The sequence below is a fragment of the Numenius arquata genome, chromosome 4, assembly GCF_964106895.1.
Source record: "Numenius arquata chromosome 4, bNumArq3.hap1.1, whole genome shotgun sequence".
Taxonomy (NCBI): domain Eukaryota; kingdom Metazoa; phylum Chordata; class Aves; order Charadriiformes; family Scolopacidae; genus Numenius; species Numenius arquata.
Genome location: NC_133579.1, coordinates 69156955 through 69178264, shown reverse-complemented (window position 1 = coordinate 69178264; position 21310 = coordinate 69156955). Strand labels below are relative to the sequence as shown.

The 21310-nt window shown below is 37.4% G+C and overlaps 1 protein-coding gene across 2 annotated transcripts in view; it reads right to left on the bottom strand.

The window, feature by feature from the left end:
* Positions 1-21310, bottom strand: part of ATP9B (ATPase phospholipid transporting 9B (putative)) — a 161085-nt gene that overhangs the window by 90837 nt on the left and 48938 nt on the right. For both annotated transcript variants that reach the window (XM_074146110.1, XM_074146111.1), the window contains exon 8: positions 5810-5904. In XM_074146110.1, coding sequence (XP_074002211.1) covers positions 5810-5904 — 95 coding nt within the window. The remainder of the gene's footprint in view (positions 1-5809; positions 5905-21310) is intronic.

Genomic DNA, 21310 nt, shown 5'->3' with positions numbered 1-21310 from the left:
GCAGGTTTGTTTATTCTGGGTGTCACAGTGGGTAGGGTTACAGTGCTGCTCTGTTGACACGACTGACAGCTCATGCCAACTCAAGATACTTGCTGCCTTTACATGAAATAACTAAAGAAATCAAAACGAATGACAATTATGGAGAGTATGTTCTATCAAACACGTGAACAAATTGTTTCTTATTTTATTTTACACTCAATTTCTACACATTCTCTTAAATTATTAAAATTAGACTTTAATATGTAAATATTAACTCAAAGCTTCAACTTTGAAAATGCGCTGCAAGCACATGGAGAAGACACCAGAGATTGTGTCCCACACCCCCCTGCACCTCCATCTGAACAGTTCTCTTAAAGGTTCTCTTCACTCCCACCTGAACAGGTTCTCTCTGAAAGAGGGGAGATTTAGATTAAATATTAAGAAGAAATTCTTTACTGTGAGGGTGCTGAGGCACTGGAACAGGTTGTCCAGAGAAGCTGTGGATGCCCCATCCCTGGAGGTGTTCAAGGCCAGGCTGGATGGGGCTTTGAGCAACCTGGTCTGGTGGGAGGTGTCCCTGCCCATGGCAGGGGGGTTGGAACTTGATGATCTTTAAGGTCCCTTCCAACTGTAACCATTCTATGATTCTTTGTGAACAGTCACAGCCAGCTGCTGGTTATTGTAAACACACAAAAAGTTAACCTCGGAAACCTAACCCATTTTTGTAGCTGCCCATGCAAATAGGAGCCTTCAATCGAGTTCAAAGGCAGTACTGAATCCAAGCACAAGCTTCGTGTCTTTGAAACGGACAAGACGAACAGAACTTCAAATTCTCTGCAGGCACCGATACACCGTGCTCTACCCGTTTTCTCTACCGCGTCTTTCAACTAACCCTAACTTAGTTGAAACAACCTGCGACACCCGCTTTTCCACCAAGGTCACAAACCCACCCCTCAGCCGGAGGGCGGGTCGCCGCCCGCTCTGCCCGCGGCCGCCCGGCAGGTGGCAGCAGCGAGGCACGGCTCACACCGTCCCGCCGTGGGTATTTAATGGCTTGATTTAGGGGGGAAATAAATAAACAAATAAATAAATAGATAAATAAATAAAAAGCAAAATATTTAGCTAGGTGCTCCCTGAACTGCCGCAGTGTCACCACGTCACTTATTTTGGGGGGCACACACGATGCATGTAACGCAAACGGAATGAAAGGAGGATCACATCCCAGCCGCTCCTTTTAGCGGAAAGAAGGATCATTGCCCGATTCTCCGAACGTTTTGTAGAGGAACGGAAACCAAAGTTGATCCCAGACCGGAGCACAAAGCTCAGCCCTTTGCCAGGCTGCTTCAAACCCCAGCAAGTTTCTGCAACAGTAATTCTAAGCCTATCAAAAAGCATATAGAATCATAGTATTGTCTAGGTTGGAAGGGACCTTTAAGATCATCCAGTCCAACCATCAACCTAACTCTGATAAAAAACCATCACTAAGCCATGTCACTAAGCACTATGTCAACCCATCTTTTAAACACCTCCAGGGATGGTGCCTCAACCACTTCCCTGGGCAGCCCATTCCGATGCTTAATAACCCTTTCCGTGTAAACATTTTTCCTAATATCCAATCTGAACCTCCCCTGGCACAACTTGAGGCCGTTTCCTCTTGTCCTATCACCTGTGATTCTATATTCACAAATTCTAGTTTTATTACAGTTTAGTCCAATTTGTTTGACATAGGTGTCAACCTTATTTAATAATGTTTTCCTGAAATCTCTGTTATTATATGCCCCTATTATACACTGCACAGTAAGTCAGCAAGGTAATCGTTGTAAAAAACTGAAAGGAGCTGGACTCTTTTCAGTGGTTCCCACTGACGGGACGAGGGGCAACGGGCACAAGCTGGAACATAGGAAGTTCCATTTAAATATGAGGAGAAACTTCTTTCTGGCGAGGGTGACAGAGCACTGGAACAGGCTGCCCAGGGAGGTTGTGGAGTCCTCTTCTCTGGAGATCTTCAAGACCCACCTGGATGCAGTCCTGAGTAATGTGCTCTGGGCAATCCTGCTTTAGCAGGGGAGCTGGACTAGATGATCTCTAGAGGTCCCTTCCAACTCTGACAATTCCGTGATTCCGTGAAATAGTGGGGTTTTTTCAAGTCAGAAACAGAAACAAAGCATAAGGATGTTTCACAAAGCAACAGACGTTTTCAAGTTAATATCTGGAAAGCAACTTGCCTGATTTTTCAATTTTATTAAGAGAAGGTTTTAGCAACAGAGGATACTGCAGAAGCCCAGGGTGAGAAAAATTCCACTTGAAATGGTTTTCTCCAATGATCCTTACTTTTAACCACATTGCTTCAAACTTCTTCCACTGCATGTGCAAAAGAGCTTGAATACTGTTTGCTGAGAAAACCTCAACTTCGTGTTCTAAGCATCCCTTTTTACATAAGTGGAGTGTAAAGTTTCAAAGGGTGCCAAACCCTTCCTACATGTTTAAAGCATGTATCCTGTTTCTACTATTTTTTCCCCAAAACCATTATTTTTACTGTAACAATAAAGCAATAATTACACTCACTGCATTTTAATTTAATTTAAAAAGATTTAATACATATAGGGCCTATATACAGATAAAGCTTAAGACCCTATTAGGAACTACAAAAACTAGGCTTAGAATAAAGTAATTCCACAATGCTATTTTTTTTGTTAGTTTGAAATTCACTGCTTGCTTGGTGCTTCATACTAATCTTCTGAAGCTGTGCATCCACAGAGTTTCTTCAGGTGGCTGATATACACTTGCATATTATTTACCAGTAAAGGTAAAAGTGTCTAAATTCAAGAAATACCAATGTCCTTTCCACAGGAACAGAAACAGCCTTCTGGGGCGCATGCTGAGCATTATCTTCTGTGAAGGAAGTGGGGATCCCCTAAAAAGGGTTTACATTTGGGTTCATTAGGCTACCATTTCCCTAAAATAATTCCAACATATGGGGCTTACGAGTAAAGCAGCAAACAGTTTAAGACCAGCTGGGAAGCAGCCATTTAAAATTATCTCATTAAAGAACCGTCAAGTGTCAATGGTTTGACCAAACCCCAACAGTATGGAAAAGGGGAAGTAGTTCGGTTTAGTTGGCAGGAAGTATTATACCTGGTGTCAGTTACTTCAGGATGAGGTGTCAGTTTAATGCAGACCAAGTCTTGGCTGGCGTGGTTAAACACCGATAACTGCACGATGCAAGAAAGGGCAGAGGCATGTCAACTGCTTGGTGGCTTCCATTTGCTGCTGGTAGCCAGGGAAGGTTTGTTAAGTATACATAGCTCCTTAAGTAACCACATCCAATTTTTATTTTTTAAACAAAGAAGATAATATAAAAGCTACAGCACAACAATTCCCCACTCTAAAAAGTCTATTTCTTCCTGGCAAGGAAGGAAAACTTCAGACATGCATTTGGGATTTTTTGAAAAAAATAGAAAAGAATGTAAAACTTCTTTTCCAAAGGGAAGCGTAGAGAAACCTCTGCGTTGTAATTTACTCCAGATTCCATCAGCCTCAGAACACCAAAATTTCCAAGCTCAGAACACCAAAACTACAACCAGCAAACAGTAGTCAAAGAGGCAGTGCGCTGCATGAAGAGTTGCATTTGCCGAGTGTGGTCAGTGCTTCCAAAACCAACGAGAAATAAAAAAATAATAGCTAAATTAAGACACAGTTGCAACTACCTGAAAAGCACTATTTAATTAAAAAAAATAAAATCAAAGATATAAAATTGACTAGATTTTAGTCAAATGCATGCATCTCTCTCAAATGTGGACATGATTTTTTTTTTAATGACAAAACAAGATAGCCCAATGACTAAATGGTAAAAACTTACAGCAGAGGCATTACTACAAATACTAAATTTAACTGCAGGTTACAGAATACTTGTTAAAGTCTGTTCTTGCACCGGAACTCCCATCTTGGAGCATGACTTGGCATCTCTGTCTGGCACGACCAACCTTCAGTTCCACCCCTTGTTCCCAGTCCTCTAAATTCAAACCTAGCTATTTTTTCCTCCTCCTGTCACATGTGAAGCCAGTAGCCAGAGCACTATGAACACTGGAAAAAATCTCTCCCTTTTTGCTAATTTCAGTGTGGCAGCAGCTCTGTAATTCTGAAAAAATAACTACAGAAGCCCTGCAAAGATCTGGCAGATAATCTAACAATAATCTAACACATTTTCTACTGAGATAGCATACAGACAGTCCTCTTAAGATATGTCTGCCTTTCATAAAACACCTAAAGCATTTAGTGTCAACACACCAGAAATTCTGCACAGGTAAATTTCCACGAGCTTGGAATGTGAGTATGTTTTCAGAGGAAGTGTCTTAATATCAAGCCAACTCTCCTGTAAAAGAGCAAGCTCCCCCAGTACAAGGGACATAATGCAGCTTCTCTTTAAGACACGTTTATACAATTCTACACATTCTTGTAGATACATGTGTATTTTGAATGTATACACACACACGTGTCTTTTTCACGATTTTAATAGTTACCCATTGACATGACACACGTATGCACTCAAAAAAAAAAAATACACACATTCAGGCAACTCTTGGAGAGCCCTCCTTGCAAGAACTTGCCTATTGCATCCAGTCAGGCCAGAAAGCATCTTGACAACAAAAAGCACTTTACCTTCCAAAACCAGACTGCCGTTTCCCAAGGTTACAAGTTAGTGAATAAAGCAACAGTTCCCAAGCCAAGAGCAACCTTCACTTGCCGTGTAACACTCGGTTGAAAACGCTACAGCTGCGATACGCTTCTGCAGGGTGTGGGGCTCAGTGGGGACCCCAATGAGAACGACTAAGTTGAAAGAGAAAAATCCAATTCTGCCTCAGTTTCTTTTCAATGTTGTCGTGGTTTCGGCCGAATTTACCAAAACCAGACTGACAGATGGCCCTTCCCCGCCCCCTCTCCCTCCCCCCAAAAGAGAGAGAGAGGAGAGAAAGAGATAAGGAGATTCAGAAGTTTAGAATGAACTACTTTAATGAAGAATTAATATTAAAATAAAAATAAAGAAGAAAATAATGAAGTAGATACAATATATACAAAACGATATCAAGCTCCCAGGATGACAGTCACGTCACCGGCAGGCACTGGGGAAGTCCCAGACTGGACTCAGCGACGGCTGGGAACTGGATTCCAGCTCTGGAGTCAGGAACACAGGGATTGGGATCAAAGGCAGATGAACAGACAGAGTCCTCTCTGGATGTTGGCCATCGCAGGAAGGGGGTTGACCCTTTGATCCCTCAGCTTTTATACTGAGCGTGGGGCAGATGGGATGGAATACCCCAGTTGGTCAGGTTTGGGTCACCTCTCCTGTCCACTCCTCCCCACCGATGTGACCCCTCTACGTTTTTCTGTTTCCGACCCTCTAAGGGGGCAAATAACGAAATGGGCTGCCCTTGGTTGTTACAGCAATAAGTATAAGCAAGGGCCTCCCTGCATACCATTCCTTGGCATGGAGCACAAACATTGGTCTGATCATTCTGAGAACGAGCAGTTTTCTCCACAATATGCCGTTAATTTCAGAGAGTTAGAGGAGGCCTAGCTAGGATGTAAAGTTACAGAACAGAAAATTGGTTTGGTTTTACTTCAAACTGGGACAAATGTCAAAACAAGAATATTTTGCAAAACCAGCTTCTCATTCAGCACTGGGTGGAATATCTATCTCCTATTTATTGCAAGAAACTAAGACTGTTGTAACAGATATTTTCCAATCCTTACAATTGTAACAATCTTTCAGATAAGAGATATATATACATACACAGAAGATACCTTAAAAACAAACAGATTAAATGCTTACCCCCAAAGCTGGCAATCTTTGCGTGCAGCTGACAGCAACTTTCAGTTTCCAGTCTGTTTCTCCATCCAGCTGGTCCGTCCGAATAAAACACGAACCTTGAAGTTATAAAGAGACATCAAACTATTTTTTTGATCTCAAAAATTCAGTTTGGATTAAAAAAAAAAATTAGAGGAGTGAAAATAAAGCAATTTACAACTATTTTTAATATACATGCTACATATAAAAGGATTCCTATTTCGGAATGTCTGTGTGCTTTCTTCCAGGAATGCTCTAGATACCACACAATAGCACAATTTTTCTGATAAAATTAACAATATGCCTGTTTATCAACAGGGAACAGATCCTATTTTGTGGGTTTCTTAATACTCTCTAAACAGGTTTCTAAATGTTATTAACAAGAGATATAACTTCACTGGCCTAAATGGAAACAGGTTTATTATATTTTTTTTCTGTTTAGAATTGTGCCACTTGTACAATTCCAACACAATAGAATAATAGATTGATGCCTGTGATTTTTGTCTCTCTGCTGGTCTGACATCACAAACTTCCACTGCTTAGAGATTCCTGGCTTCTCTGAAAGAAAATTTTTTAAATAAATCCTTAACATGGATACCATTCAAAACAATATGGGCCCCAGTGTATTACAATTAAAAGAAATAATTTTGAATCATCCGTAATTGTCAAGGACCCATAGCTAAAGAAACCTGTCAACACAGGCACAGTACTTAAGATACAAGGGAAGCTGAAGATACCGGCTGATAGATACTGAAGAGAATGAGTGTGCTCTACAGAGAGAAGACTAGTATTCAAGAAGCAAAAAATTGAGGCCAGTGCAGAGCCTCACCCCACCCCAATAACTGATTTGATGGATATCATCAAGTCTGGAGTATTACATAGGTTACTAACATAAGATTCAAAAAAGACTGCACTAGAACATTGCAGCTACTTGTATATGTTTTTAATAGATTTGCAATTTCCATCTAGTTTGAAGCCTTTAAAAAAGGTGACAAAATTTTACCAATACTCTTCACTAAAGAAACCTTAAATATTTCTGAAGTAATAGTTACAACTACCATTACACTCCAGCCTAACAAGTGTATACACTATTGTTACTGTGTGCCATAGGTGTGAGAGAAAAATAGATTTTCCTAGTTATTTGTAAATTTTAAACAATGTGTCTAGACATACATGCGTATGTATATACCTATAACACTCTCTAGATTTCAACCAATCCAATAAAAACTAACAAAGTAGTTACATCATTAGAAGTGATATGGTAGCAATTACAGTGAAGGAAATGGTGGCAAAGGAGTTTATCCAGGTTTGAGTCTTCTTGGATAAACAAGACGACAATATGCTAGAAGCTTTGAATCTAATAGGCAATACATCAAGAAACACAAAATTAAGAGAGCGCCTTTTATAGGACACTCGGACCCTTATGTAAGTAAAATCTAGCAGAACTCAATGTTTTATTCATCAGGGCCTGTAAATGAAGCAGTTCAATGAGCTAACGGTCCGAAAGGACATGCTTGAGAGAGAAGCCACGTGAAATGATATCTGACTAGAGGGTAGAATTTTTGCACAACAGTCTTGAAAGAAGTTTACAAGCCTTCGTGTAACAGCTGTATTTATATTAAGTGCATAGTAAGTAAACAAATCTTTAAATGTTAATATAAACAGCTCTCAGAACACATTATCACAACTAAATTTCACCCAAAGTTCAGAACTGTAAGCTGCAAAGCTGTAGCTGAAGTTCTTGAAAAGCTGGTTTTAAATTCTTGACAGGATTCTTTATGGATTTTCTTCTAAAAATAAAACATTATAAAGCATTTTTTGAAGAGTCCAGTGATATACATCGCATTAAAATTAAGGGTGAGGTACCTAGAAATACCATGGTTTTACCTCACTTTCTATCCATGGCATAGATGAGCCTACTTTCCATCATACTTTTCTTGTACAAGACATTTCATGGTTCTCTTTACCCTTCCTGTCAATGGTTGCTCTCTTCCATCAATTTCATTTAGAATTATACTATAGATCAATGCAGTTCAAGACCAGTGTGGCTCCTGTGAATGGTTGACTGCACATATATTCATTTAATAGAGCTCACACTATGACATGTATTGGCCAGCTGCATTTCCTCTCCACTTCAGCAGTTAATTTCATCAATAACTTATCTCATAGCCTGTTTCCCTTTTATCCAGAAAAAGGGACGGCTTTCTGCCAAGTCAGCTTTCAATAGTGATCACAACAGCAAAACTGAAACAATACAATCCTCCACTTCAAATACTGCAGCAGATTTGACCAAGTAGTTTTAATCATACCATAAGATACTAATTTTAAACCTGGTTTAACTAAGCTATAAACATGGGAGATTAAACACGTAATTAGAAAAATGTATGAAAACAACTCTTCACCCGTACCAAGCCCTTGGACCTGTAAAAAACTAAATATCCCCCACTCTGTATTGCGTGGGAGCCACATGTACTTTACCTTTGGAAGGTTTTTGAGTCAGCAGTACATAAAATTTCTAAAAATCAAAAGTCTTCTGAAAAAACAGCTATTGTAACTGCTCCATTTTTAAATGCTTGTAAGCATTGCCCCCCATCACAAAATTAAAAAAAATAACAAAAACCAAAACAACACTAAATGTAGAAAAAAAGTGTTATCTACTTTAACAGAATGCTTTATGTCAGTGTTAAAAACCTCCTACGTTTCTAACCTGAATATGACTTGCCAGGAAAAAAACATCAATAAAAACATCAGAAATTGCTATTCCCTCTGAATTCGGTGATTAACTCTTGAACCTGACAATTCTTTTAACCCACACAAAGAATCAAAATTATTTTAAGTTCCGTGCAGCTTAAAGGAAAAAGTCATTAAGTATTTTAAATATTTCCCAATCAAAGCATAGCTGTCTAAAAAAAAAAAATCCACATCGAACATACACATTTTCATAAGGCTACATACAATAGGGAATTAATAAAATTAAACTTTTTACTTTATATAGTGAAGGCACTCAGATTCTCACGTCCTGTAACAATACACGTTTATTCAAGATTAGTGGACAAAGTTGAATATCGTGAATGTGTCTGACATTTCTGTCTACAGTGAAAATTTTTGAATGATCTGAATTAAAATTTCAGGGTTGACAAGGAAATTAGACTGGGTTTAAGAGTTTAATCATGTATCAGAAGTGGTGCAAACTTCATGTGAACACACAAACTAATTTACAGGTATGTAATATTCATTTAGCCTAATCAGTTGAAGACAGGCATAAATCAATTTAGAGCATGTCCAGGAAAGATGCTGCCCAACTGCAACTAAACTGATTTTTTAAAATCATTTTAGTTTAAATCTGTGAAACTTCCATGCTTAGGGAAGTCCTTGCACTACAATTCCACTTTTTGTGTTTTAGCGAAAGCTCAACTATTTGAGTCCTGTCCAGAATTTACCCTTAGAACGCTTTTCTGCATAAAAGCAGCCCCTGCGATACGAAGGACGACAACCATTATAAGAATCTGAAGTATCTATGTATCTTTAAAATATAAGGATACACTGCTAATTATTAACAGACTTCTTGTTTACAGTTATTTGAGATACTGTGGATTAAAGAAAAAGGTCTTTTTTTAAAAATCTATTTTCTGTGTTAATCAAATATTGAACAAAAGTAACACTTCAGTAGCTTTTCTGGTGTTTTGAAATAGAGATACAGAAGCTCATCTATGAAGGCACTAATTTAGGGCCATGATATGCCTGGCCTAGATTTGTCAAAGGTACTGTGCTCAATAGAGAATAAGCAGGAAGAATCCTACTTACTCAATGTGTGCTGGACTTTAGGTTTTATTTAGAACATACATGCAGGACATGTACACGTCAAACGCTTCGTGGAATGGTTGACACTTACATGTGCATCAGTGACCTCTTTTATGGGCCTGCCCATCCCTAGAAATCCTGAAGAAAAAGGTCCTGAACAAAAAATTTCTAACTAAATGCAGGTTGTGCTTGGAAAATGCTGGTCATGTTTTAGCCTTAAAGTGAGAGAGAAAAAAAAGATTAAAAAATCCCCCCAAACCAGAAAGGGAAGCTTCTTGAAGAAGTAGAAACCAGTTATATCATAAGCGTTCTTTTAATATTGTGCATCATCATCAGACAGCCAAATCTTGTATTTTTTATACTACCAAACTTGCTATTCATATTTTATACATTAATTTCTGTGTAGATATCTTTAATTTCCTGAAATTATAGTGACATGCCTAAACTTGTGCTACTATCAAGCACTTAAAATTCATGTTTATATGCTCAACTTCTGAGTATTAATTACAGTTTTTAATACAGGCTTCTCAAAACAACCTATTACTTGGGATGCTACTTATTTTCTTAAATGTATCCTAGCTTACAGGGTTTTTAAAATAAGTCACTCAGAAGAGAAAAAATTGTTGTGTATTAATTAAATTATTTATTCCTATTTCATTTCATTTGGAAATGTTGTTTCTGGTAAGTAGAAAGATGGAAAATTTCTCCTTAGAACAATTAGCTTACTATTCAGCCTCTGTATCAAGTAGTTTTTAAAGAACTTGTAGTTAACACAAGAAACCCAAAGTAGCAGTATTGACAGTAAAGTGCAATCTACTTTGCAAAAGGAAAATTAATTTAAATTATTCTATATGAAATTGCATCATCCCGTTTTAATGGAAGGTTATAATGAAGAAAGAAAAAAAAAAAAATCATTCAAACTATCTGAATTACATTGAGATTTAATATTTGAAATAACTGTGGAAAGCAAAAGTTCAACTACCCTACAGAAGTTGGCTTAGTTTGCTGCAGAAACAAAACTGTGCGTCATTTGTAGCATCTCCTGTGTCATACATACATTGTTCTTCCAGAGATGTTTTAGGCAAAGGCTCTTTAGTAGGAGACTGTAACAGAACTTTTCCTCGTAGCCTAATAGTGTCCTACAATAATCAGACAGAAGCAAGATATCCTACCAGTTATACAAGTACAGTCCCACGGCCTTTGTTAGGCAGTAATACTCTTGAATAATCCAAGACTGGATAATTGAATCCCAATACCTCAAAATGCACGCATCAACTCATTGAAATTCCCTGCAAATCAGATTCTGAAAATGACAAGGATAAAATTTAGGTAGAGTGGCATCATGAAAATGCAGAGCTCCTTCCCTGCTTCCTTCCTGATCATGAAGTCTACTGGCCTTTACTTAAAGCACTTGCTTTCCAGGACTGGCCAAGCTTCTTAAGAAATTAAGGTGGTTTTCTTGCTGTAAGAAACTAAACTACCTCACTTGTCCTGTATCCAGAATTTAATTCTCTTTTCCCCACTCCCAGTTCCCTGCCTGGAAAAAAGATCTGAGAAAGCAGCTCTAAGTCATGAGATGAGATGGAAGAGAGAGGATTCTGAATTCAGGGGAAAAAAAAACCCTAAGGAATGACGTATTCTGACTAGCATTAAAAAAATGAAGTGAATGACACATCATTATAAAAATACTTCTATACTTCTTCACTTTTTCTGCTCTTGCTTTGAGCAATCACTTACAGCAGATCTCATCTTCAACTACACCTATTTAATCAGCATTTTACAAGTGAAATAATTTTTAAAAAGATTTCCATTTTTAGATTTCACAAGTACATTCAAATCCCTTCCACAGAGCCTGAACAGTCAACCCATACAGAGTATTTGTTACAAACATCAGTATACACAGTAAAGAATAGTATATAAGAAGTCAACCAACAACAGAGAAGTTCTGAAAACCTTGTTTAACTTTGACTTGGACAACATTAAAGTTAACAGATCTCTGCTTGCAATTTTTTTGCCAAATATCAGCAAGCTTAAAAAAAAAAAAAAAAAAGACTTGCCAGTAAGCACTAAAGAGAACTTACAGGTACAATTCAAATATGCCATTGCACACATTTTAATGTTATACTGTGCTGAAGATGCATCAGAGGGAAGAAACTAGAATTTATTTGTATATAGCAGATATGTAGAATATGCATATTTTACAAGCATATTGAAGACCAAGCATCCCAGTCTTGAAAAGGTATTGTTTTGTCTGCATAAATGCAGGGTTGAATTCCACACTCCATTACAGATATATCATATCATTGAAAACCAACCATAGAGTGTGTGCACTTAAATTAGTCTAAAAAAAAATAAATTGTAAAATTAAATTACATTAACTTTCTATAATATGTAACTGATAAGCATTCACGTCAGTTATTCTTAAACAGGATAATGCTAAACTACCACTACACGTCTGGGTTCTTCTCAGTTAAATCTAAATAAATAAAATTATGTCTGTCTTCTCTCTCAAGAGCTGTATCCAATGAATTTTTTACAAATGAGAACAACAGCTACAACTAATGCCTTTCAAGCCTCAGCAAAACTGAATTATTAAATCTGTCTGCCTATATCCTATTACAGCCTACTTATGAATACTTGATTTTATTTTGTATAATTGACAACAGTTGTCAGGAAAGGAAGGTTTTAACGGCAATCAAATTAAGATCAACTGGTATAAGTGTCACAGTGAAGAGCCTGCATCAAGTGTTGATGAATTAATTGACGGGTCAACTGGGAAACAGAGCACATGGAACTGTGGTGTCATAAACAGCTATATATTGTTTGGTAATATTACCAGCCTTCCTGTTTTAAGTCAAAAGCATTGAAAGAGATGGGTTACTACAATATACCCAACAGAAGAAAAATGGACTTTGACCGCACACCTAACACCAGATCATTTACGAACAACTTAAGTAATATAAATGATTTAAAAATAAGTGACTATGTGCATGAAAATTTTAAACTGATGACAAGATGAATAGCAGCCCAAGATGACGCATTGGAGTACTGAGTTTCATTTAGCACTATAACAAGAAGCCTTCAATCATGATAGCTTCTAAGGAGGAAGAAAACCCAAGACACCTGAAACGTCCCAGACAGTTAAGCTACAATGCCATCACACAGGATGCAATCGAAAAATGTAGTGGCATTTATACAAGACTGATTAAATTAGTTTTAAAGCATTAATTTCTCTTAAGACCATGAAAGAACTGTGTGTACTTGAGATATTTGATCTGAATTAAGAAACCAATGAAGCAATTGATTAATTGGAATTTAAGCCATCAGTCACTGGATCCATCAACTGATTCATTTACATTCTAAACAATCAGCTGATGGTCTTATAGGATACCATGTATTAATACACAGTCAATATGATACCCCCAAACTCATCACAGTTCCTTATTGACAAGCACACAGATGCTTTTAATCCAAGCTTGATCACACTGCATCTTTTTTGAATTGCCATATTGATTCAGTACGCTTTAGGAATTTTTATCTCTATTTTTATTCAGAACATTACGGAATTTGATGTCCCAAGGTAAAAAAAAAAAAAAGCATCTAGAGTCATATTGTCATGTTCACATTCTCAAATTTTGACTTACTGATTTATATTATTTTGAGATATGCAGAAGGATACTCAAAAAGCATTAATTGATCTTTTCCATTTAATAGGATTCGATGCACCACTTTGCTCCATTATTCTTCTGATGTACACTAGTAACCTCTTTTTGGAGAAACCCAGCGATACAGAAAAAACATACTGTGAATTATTTATGTCTTCAGTTTAATGACTAAATCAAAAACTCTGCCATACAGAATGCTTAGAACACTGAAAAATTTCTCAATTTTAAGATCAAAAGAAGGTGAAGTGGACTAGAATCCCACTTTGAAATGGTATGAAAATCAGTACTGTACTTGGCAGATGTCAGCTTTACCATTACATTTTATACAATCACCAGAGTATTTTTCACTGACACTACTCCCTGTTTGTGCATTTGCTTAGTCTGCTATTCTATTTGTCTTAACATTTATAACTGGAATAACCTATAGTGATCTGTCCCATGAATGACCCAAACACATTGCCTGATTAATATCCAAGAATGTTGAGAATATTTTCAGCCTGGCTCATTCATTTGTAAACCAATTTTACTCACTTCTTCAACATATTGGTCATATTTACTACATATGTTAGCATTAGAAGCATGTTTCTCAAGAAGCAGTAGATGGTACATCTTCCTTCAAATTAATCAAGGATGAAAATATTTTCCAGAAGTAACTGTAACACAGTAGGAGAAAAACCCTACCTAGTGTAACGTACTACAAAACAAGCTAATTTTACTGAGATAACAGACTACACTTTGATACATTAAGATTGATTGGAGGATCATTTCTGAATTTTTATTGAGGTAACTTTAAATCTGCTTCAAGATCACTCCTCATTAGACCTAATAACCAGAACTTTATAGACTATGCAGAAATTCCTTTATCATAATAAAGCTGAGGATCACCAAGAGCTGTTTTCTAATCATTTCAAAGAATTATCAAGTTAACATTAACAGCTTGTCTAGCAAAGCCTTCAGGTAAGAAAAGAAAAAACACCCCTAAATTAAACAGTCTAACAGAAGAGAGATGTGACTATCTCTAAAAACGCATGGCATCAATGTTATGAACAGATACTTTACAGGAAGCAGATTATAAACTGCTTCTACGCAAGGAATTCTTGAACCTAACTTCTGCAAGAGCAATTTCTTTGTCTTTTCTTTTCAAAGCCCTCAAAAACATATCCACAGTCTAACAGTTATAAATATACATATCGTTTGTTTACCTGACTTAGCCTGCCTCTGAAATCCACTTCTCACCTTCAGCTTTTCTAAGCTGTTTCCCAAAATTGGGGGAATTGTTTGAGATTTCAAGATATTCAGGCTGCTACTCCAGCCAAGCCACTAAATGCCCTGAAATTCTGGGGGAAATGCATTATCACCGGAGAGTAGGAATTGACAAATTTATGTCTAACACAATACACAGCCTCTTTACAGATCAATGTTTTCAACTCTTACTAGTCTTTTTTTTTTTTAAATACGAAAAATTAGTAAAATATTTCTTTGTTACTGCTTAATTTGCTGCAAATCTAATGAAATGCATAGAGCTAGTCACCCAAGTCTGCAAAGAAAATAAAAGAAAATAATTAAGGAATAAAATATATGATCATGCTTTCTTATAACCTTTTACTGTGTAATTTTACATCAATAATCTAAAGAGTAATACTATTAGGAGCTTAATGCCTGCCAAGACCACCTCCTTCCAGAACATAACACTCATGCTGTCTGACTACATCTTAAACAAGTAGCTGATCCCATAGAATCAGTATTACTCAGTGGCTTAATGTAGATACCAAAACAATTCAAGCCCGAGTTAAATCAAATGTTAAAAATGGAATAGGAACTGAAGTATAGAAACAGATTAAAGTAGTTTGGACAGATTGTTGGCAGCTACTCATGCCCTGAAGATAAACTTTTATCTGGCCGTATGTGCAAAACTTAACTCTACTCATTTATCATTCTCTATAGCAATAGATTTTCAAAGCATTTTAGTTCCCAGACAGGTAAGTTTTATAACGCTTGTTTTCTAAACATAATAGAAAAATCCAGAATGTGTGACAAATCCAACTCCTTCAGCCTTCTTTTTCTGCAGTAGTTGGTATCATAAAGAGATAAATAGTTACATCAGTTGCGCAACTGAATTCCAAGCTGACATTATTTCCTCTGGTTTGATTTTTCCAATATCTGAAGTCCCAGAACAGGCTGGAACTAGACAATTAAGTCGTTTGTGGAACACTTATTCCGACCTGCCTAGAATTAATAGATACTACTTGCATCACCTTTATTATATTTTTACCTGAAGTGAGTTTGGTGTAAGACACGTGTTCTACTAATACTTGCATTTTCAGATCTACTAAACTAGACCTTTTAAACAAGTAAAACATACTTGCCAGCACAATGCTGTCTTTCTGTGGAGAAATGCTTAAGAATTCATCATTTTCAAAATAACTCTTTCCTTCAATTAGCGAACTTTGTTTGAGAAGGTAGACTTTGGAGTAAGCCTTTACTAGTTTACTCGGAGTTCCTTCCAACAGCAAATCAAGCTAACTGAATGATGACTGAGCCTGTCCTTTCACTGCACAGTTTATGTCAGTAAAATGGTTAAAGTTTTTAAAAAAACACCACATCTGAGTCTAGAAATTAATTGCTACAAAGCCCCAAAAGAAAAATTATTTTCCTGGTTTATTCCCACATTTCACTCATACTATTGTTGTTGAAGTAATTACAAGTAAAGAATCCTGAAAACTCTTAACTACAAATTTTAAAACAAGTAAGATTGCTCTTTTTGTTACAATTCTGAAAAATACAAACATGTTTGCAACTAATAATTTCTGCCTAAGTAAATACACCATTTTTAAGGAGTTTCATAAATGCAATTCAAGAAACTAATCTATGCAATAGGAGATGTCCAGAGGGACCTCAACAGGCTGGAGAAGCAAGTGACAAGAGTCTTAAGGTTCAACAAGAAATGGTACAAGATCCCGCACCTGTATGTATACACCAGTATATGCTGGGGGCCACCCAGCTGGAAAGGAGCTTGGCAGAAAAGGACCTGGGGGGCCTGGCAGACACCAGGTTGAACATGAGCCAGCAGCAGAGAAGGCCACCAGTATCCTGGGCTGTGTTAGGCAAAGTGTTGCCAGCAGGTTGAGGGAGGTGATCCTTCCCCTCTGCTCAGCACATCTGTGGCACTGATGTGGACTCCACACCTGGAGTCCCGTGCCCAGCTGTGGGCTCCCCAGTACAAGAGAGAGATGGGCATACTGGACAAGATCCAACTGAGAGCCACAAAGATGCTGGACTCGCATGAGGAAAGTTTGAGAAAGCTGGAACTGCTCAGCCTGGAGAAGACAAGGCTCAGGAAAGATCCTATTAAGTCTATAAATACCGGGAGGGTGCAAAGACTGAGCCAGGCTCTTTTCAGTGACAGGACCAGAGGCAACGGGTGCAAACTGAAACAAAGGAGATTCCCTCTGAACGTTAGGAAACAAATTATTAGTTTTTAAACTGTGAGGTTAACTGAGCACTGGCACAGCTTGCCCAGAGATAGTGTGGAATTTCCCTCCTTGGAGATAGTCAAAAGCTGTCAGGACGTGGTCCTAGGCAACCAGCTCTAGGTGGCCCTGCTTGAGCAAAGGTGTTGGACCAGATGATATCTGGAGATCCCCTTTAACCTCAACCTTTCTGTGATTCTGAGGCATTATTCTGAGTACTTTAGGTAGGTAGGACCAGAACAACATAATGCAGGCCCCAAAAATACCAGATTTAACAACTATACAACTGGCACCACCTTGCAAGGAATTACAGGTTTTTCACAGTCAAAGGATTGTGAGAACTTGTAAATGATTTCCCATTTCCCTATTACTTCCATTGCTCAGATGTAGTGGTAGACATACAGTATTTTTGGAATGTCCACACCAGTAAATTACTATATACTGGATTTAAATACATACAAGAACAAAATTGTTTGGTGATGATGATTTGTGCATGACAGCATACTTGACAGCAGTGGAACTGGTCAGCCAGTGAGAGTTGCTCTCTCTAGAGTATCACCTCTAACAATACAAAAGAAAAAAAATCTTTTACCAGTTTGGTAGCTGCTGAGAAGTCTACAGAAGGTGATGTGTTAAAATGCATTTGTGGACCTTATTTTACTGGACTTCTACATTTATAGTTTCCACAAACTTTTACAAGTTTGTTAGAAGAGCAATATCTTAATGCAGTACTCTCTCTCTCGGGAAAACTACTTTTTTTCCAGAAGCAGTGGCTGTTATTCTACATAGAATCAAGGGTCTGCCAAAAATTCTAACTCAGTGCAAAAGACAGATGTACAAGACTCAAATACCATAGGTCAGGGAAGCTGAAGTAGACCAGTATAAAGCACTTCCACTTTACCCTTTGGGAGTTCAGTTTCTACCAGAAAAGGCTGAAGAGAAAACCCAGCTCTACTTTTCACACCATCACAAAGCATTATCAGTGACAAGGGGGACCTCAGGAAAACAAAGAGAAGGGTTTAACCAAGATTAATCAATTCTCATCCTCCTAAAAAGCTACTAACAAAAAACAGTATCATAACAGTGCTGTGATTACTCCGTTACAGGCCTAAATAGTTAGCAGTAGTACAGAATACAAACAATTCTTCGTGGTCCTAGTGCTTATGGAGCATGTCACAAGTCCAGAAGGTAGCTATCCCTTGGCTCTTCCAGCTGCAGAGGCCTTAGCTAATAACCCGAGTAGCCCTATTTCCATGTACAACACTATTCTGCCATGCCATGTTTCTCCCAGTAACTTTCAACTAGTGGCCAATTTCAACCAAGAATAGCAGACCAAAGATCTCAAGGATATGAAATTCCTTGAATTTTTGTGGAAAAAAATGAGGATGAAAGAGCCCCATGAACAGGAGAAAAGCCAAGCTGTTAGCTTCAGCAGTCACCTGTTCCAGGACCCAGCAAAAATTCATAGCAAAAAATCAACATGTGCTTAGCTGAGAACCAGCCACTGCACTGCAAATGCCAGCTTTTGCCCCATGAATAGTAAGAATCTGAAGTTACTGGAGGTGGGTAAATGAAATGTTTGAAGGAAAAAAACCAATTAAGCTTCATATATTCTTTTTTGACACTGTAGCCACCCTATCAAATTTGTGTTCTTCAGAATTTCACAGTTGAAAGTTAACAGAGCACAAATATTCCAGAGATACTAAGTCTTATAAGACATGCACTAGCTTTATATGAAGGAGGAGTTCCAGTCCATGTCAGAACACCTTTAGGTGTTAGCAAAGCAGTACCTGACCCGGAGCAGAAGCTGGTCACTGAACCAAGGCACAACCAAGGTACCAACACAAGGCACAACTAAGGTGGAGAAGAAGGATTTTAGCTTCCAAACATAGTGTCTTTGATAATACTCCCATAATGCTGAACTCAGTAACACCTGCTTCACTTAGCGGTTCCTGTGGACATCATAAAGTTAAACGATGAAGTCTGGAATGCCCTGTCTAGTTCTTGATCTATGATTGATATGGTATACAGAGAAATAAGACACAGAGAGCATGCCAAGCAATTAAAAAAAAGAACCTGAAAACAATGTTAAAAGCTACTTAGGATCTAACTTAATTTCAGTAAGGGAGCTTTCCATTGGCGTCACACAGATCTTTCCTACATTTGCATAACAGCTTTCCACTAAGGTAGTCAGTTGGTTTTGGCATGATGCCTGATATAATCCAAATGAAAATAACCTTTAAACCATCTTTTCCAGCCGGCTCAGCATGAATATTTCCTTTAATCTGGTGGAAGGCTGATAAAGTGGGACAAATCTTCCAAATTGCTTGTCATTTCTGCAATAAGTAGTGAGCAAAAACAAGATTCAGCCTTAAGCTTCCCCCCCCTCCCCTTTTAAATATATATATGTAAAAGCCCAAAATATTATTGCAGAGGTTTTTTTGCTCTTAATTTCTTTTTCCATTTTTTTAATTTATTTTTGAAGCCTATGAAGATCTTGTGGAAACCTCTGTTATATGGGGAGCCTGACAGCAGCAACGAATTCACATCTGAAGAGCGATTTCCACCTGCTTCATTCTCCTGGGAAGTAACCCTAACTCTGAACTCAAACAGCCATCTAGCTGCCTCCCTTCATGAAAGAGAGCAATACCAATGCTACGGACTGTCAAACCTGAATACAAAAGAAAGATCCATCTACATTAGTCTTTAGACTAGTTTTTCTAAAAGTCTGATTAAAAACAAAAAAACAAAAACAAAACACAGGAATCTTAGAAGTTAGATACATGAACACAATTAGCATCAAGTCATTATATCAGATTATATGAAGATCATTCGAGCTAAAAGACAATGTATAAGAATTCAGTTCTATCAAAATAAGCTTGATTTCCTAAAATTCAGTGTCTGCTATGCAGAGTTAAAAGTATCCTGAAAAACTTCAAGATTCCTAAAAGTGCCTTTGGGGGGTGGGTAGAAAGTTGAAGGGGAGGAAAACAAGCATATGCCACTGTCTCATTTCTTCCATGGTACCACACTTGCGTGAAAAAAACACAGAATAGTTTTAGGCTGAACTTTGTAAACTACCCATTTATAACTCAAACAGCTGCTTTTTTTTTGTCTGAAGATACAGGTTATTGCAGTGCTGCAGACTACATTAATACATAGTGTAAATACTGAAGTTGAAAACAGTACTTTGCCCCAAAAGCAGCTTATAGGTGGGCTGGATTTTAAGATTAGTTCAAATGCTTTGCTTTACTCTTTATAGATTTAGAGCAACAAGCCATAGTTAAACTGTTTTATTGCACAGAAGATAAAATAAAATTACATATAGAACATAAAACCTTGTGAAACACATTAGTTTTTGCAAAGTACTTAAAGTGTCACTTATAAATTAAACCATAAATCAGTCAAAACTGCAACATCCAGGAAGAAACAATTACAGATGTAAGTGTTCACTCTTTAGTCAAAAAACTATTACTGCCATATGCTTGAAGTTCAGGGGATTAGGTTTTTTGTGGGGGTTTTTTTGTTCGTTTTGTTTTAAAAGAAGTGCAACACCAATATAACTAGTTAACCTTTTACATGCTTATAGAAAGTGCATTTCCAATGTTAAAAATCACATTCCACGTGTAATAAAAAAAAATAAAATATATGCTATTACTGGGAAGATTTTGCTCAATTTGCTCTTTACTCACTTTACATTATGATGAACATTTACATAGCAGGTACACAGTTCTTTCAAAGTACACAATGCTTTCACAAGCATTTTTTTCATATCAACTACGGAAAGTTTATTGTTTCAACATAGGTTGCTTTATTTTCTAGGTAGAAAATTAATGGAACTTCTGAAAGGAAAATTTTAATTATGACATTCTAAGAAAGCTGAATGAAGTAGACAAACACTGAACACTGAAGTAGACTTGATGAATTTTAGTTTAAAAATGTTTTTCTCACACATTTCTGACACCGGCATTCACTCTGTTTTACCCCCTCCATCTATATCTTGACAGTTTAACTTATATTAACTGTGGTCCTTCAAGATGTACTATTCATGCATGTTCCAATCAAGACACAGAGGTACCCTGTGCAGATGCACTTCTGGACTGTGTCTCATTCTTCAACTGATAGGGAGACCACACAGTGTCTTATAACCTCATCAACAGAACGCAGCTATTCCAGAATTAACAGGGAGGAAAACATGCTCTAGTGCAGATATGCAAAATACCTAATTTAAGAACTTGTTTTGTTGCAAACTAGGTAACTGTCTCATCTTGTTCAATTATTTCAGCAGTGACAATGAATCTGATATAAACTGCTGCAAGGACCCTAATTAAGGACAGCAATCTAGCTCTCACCAGAGTAACAGTTCTTGATACTCCTACAGGAGCAATCACTATATATTGCATTCCCTCCACACTTCTACTGTGCACACACTACTTAAAGAAATTACAGCTGATACATACCCCTGCTAGAGTGGGTAACGATTGCTTCCAAAGACCTAGATACGCAACACCTAATCCAACATGCCTAGTAAAGGCTAGGAAAATTTTGGA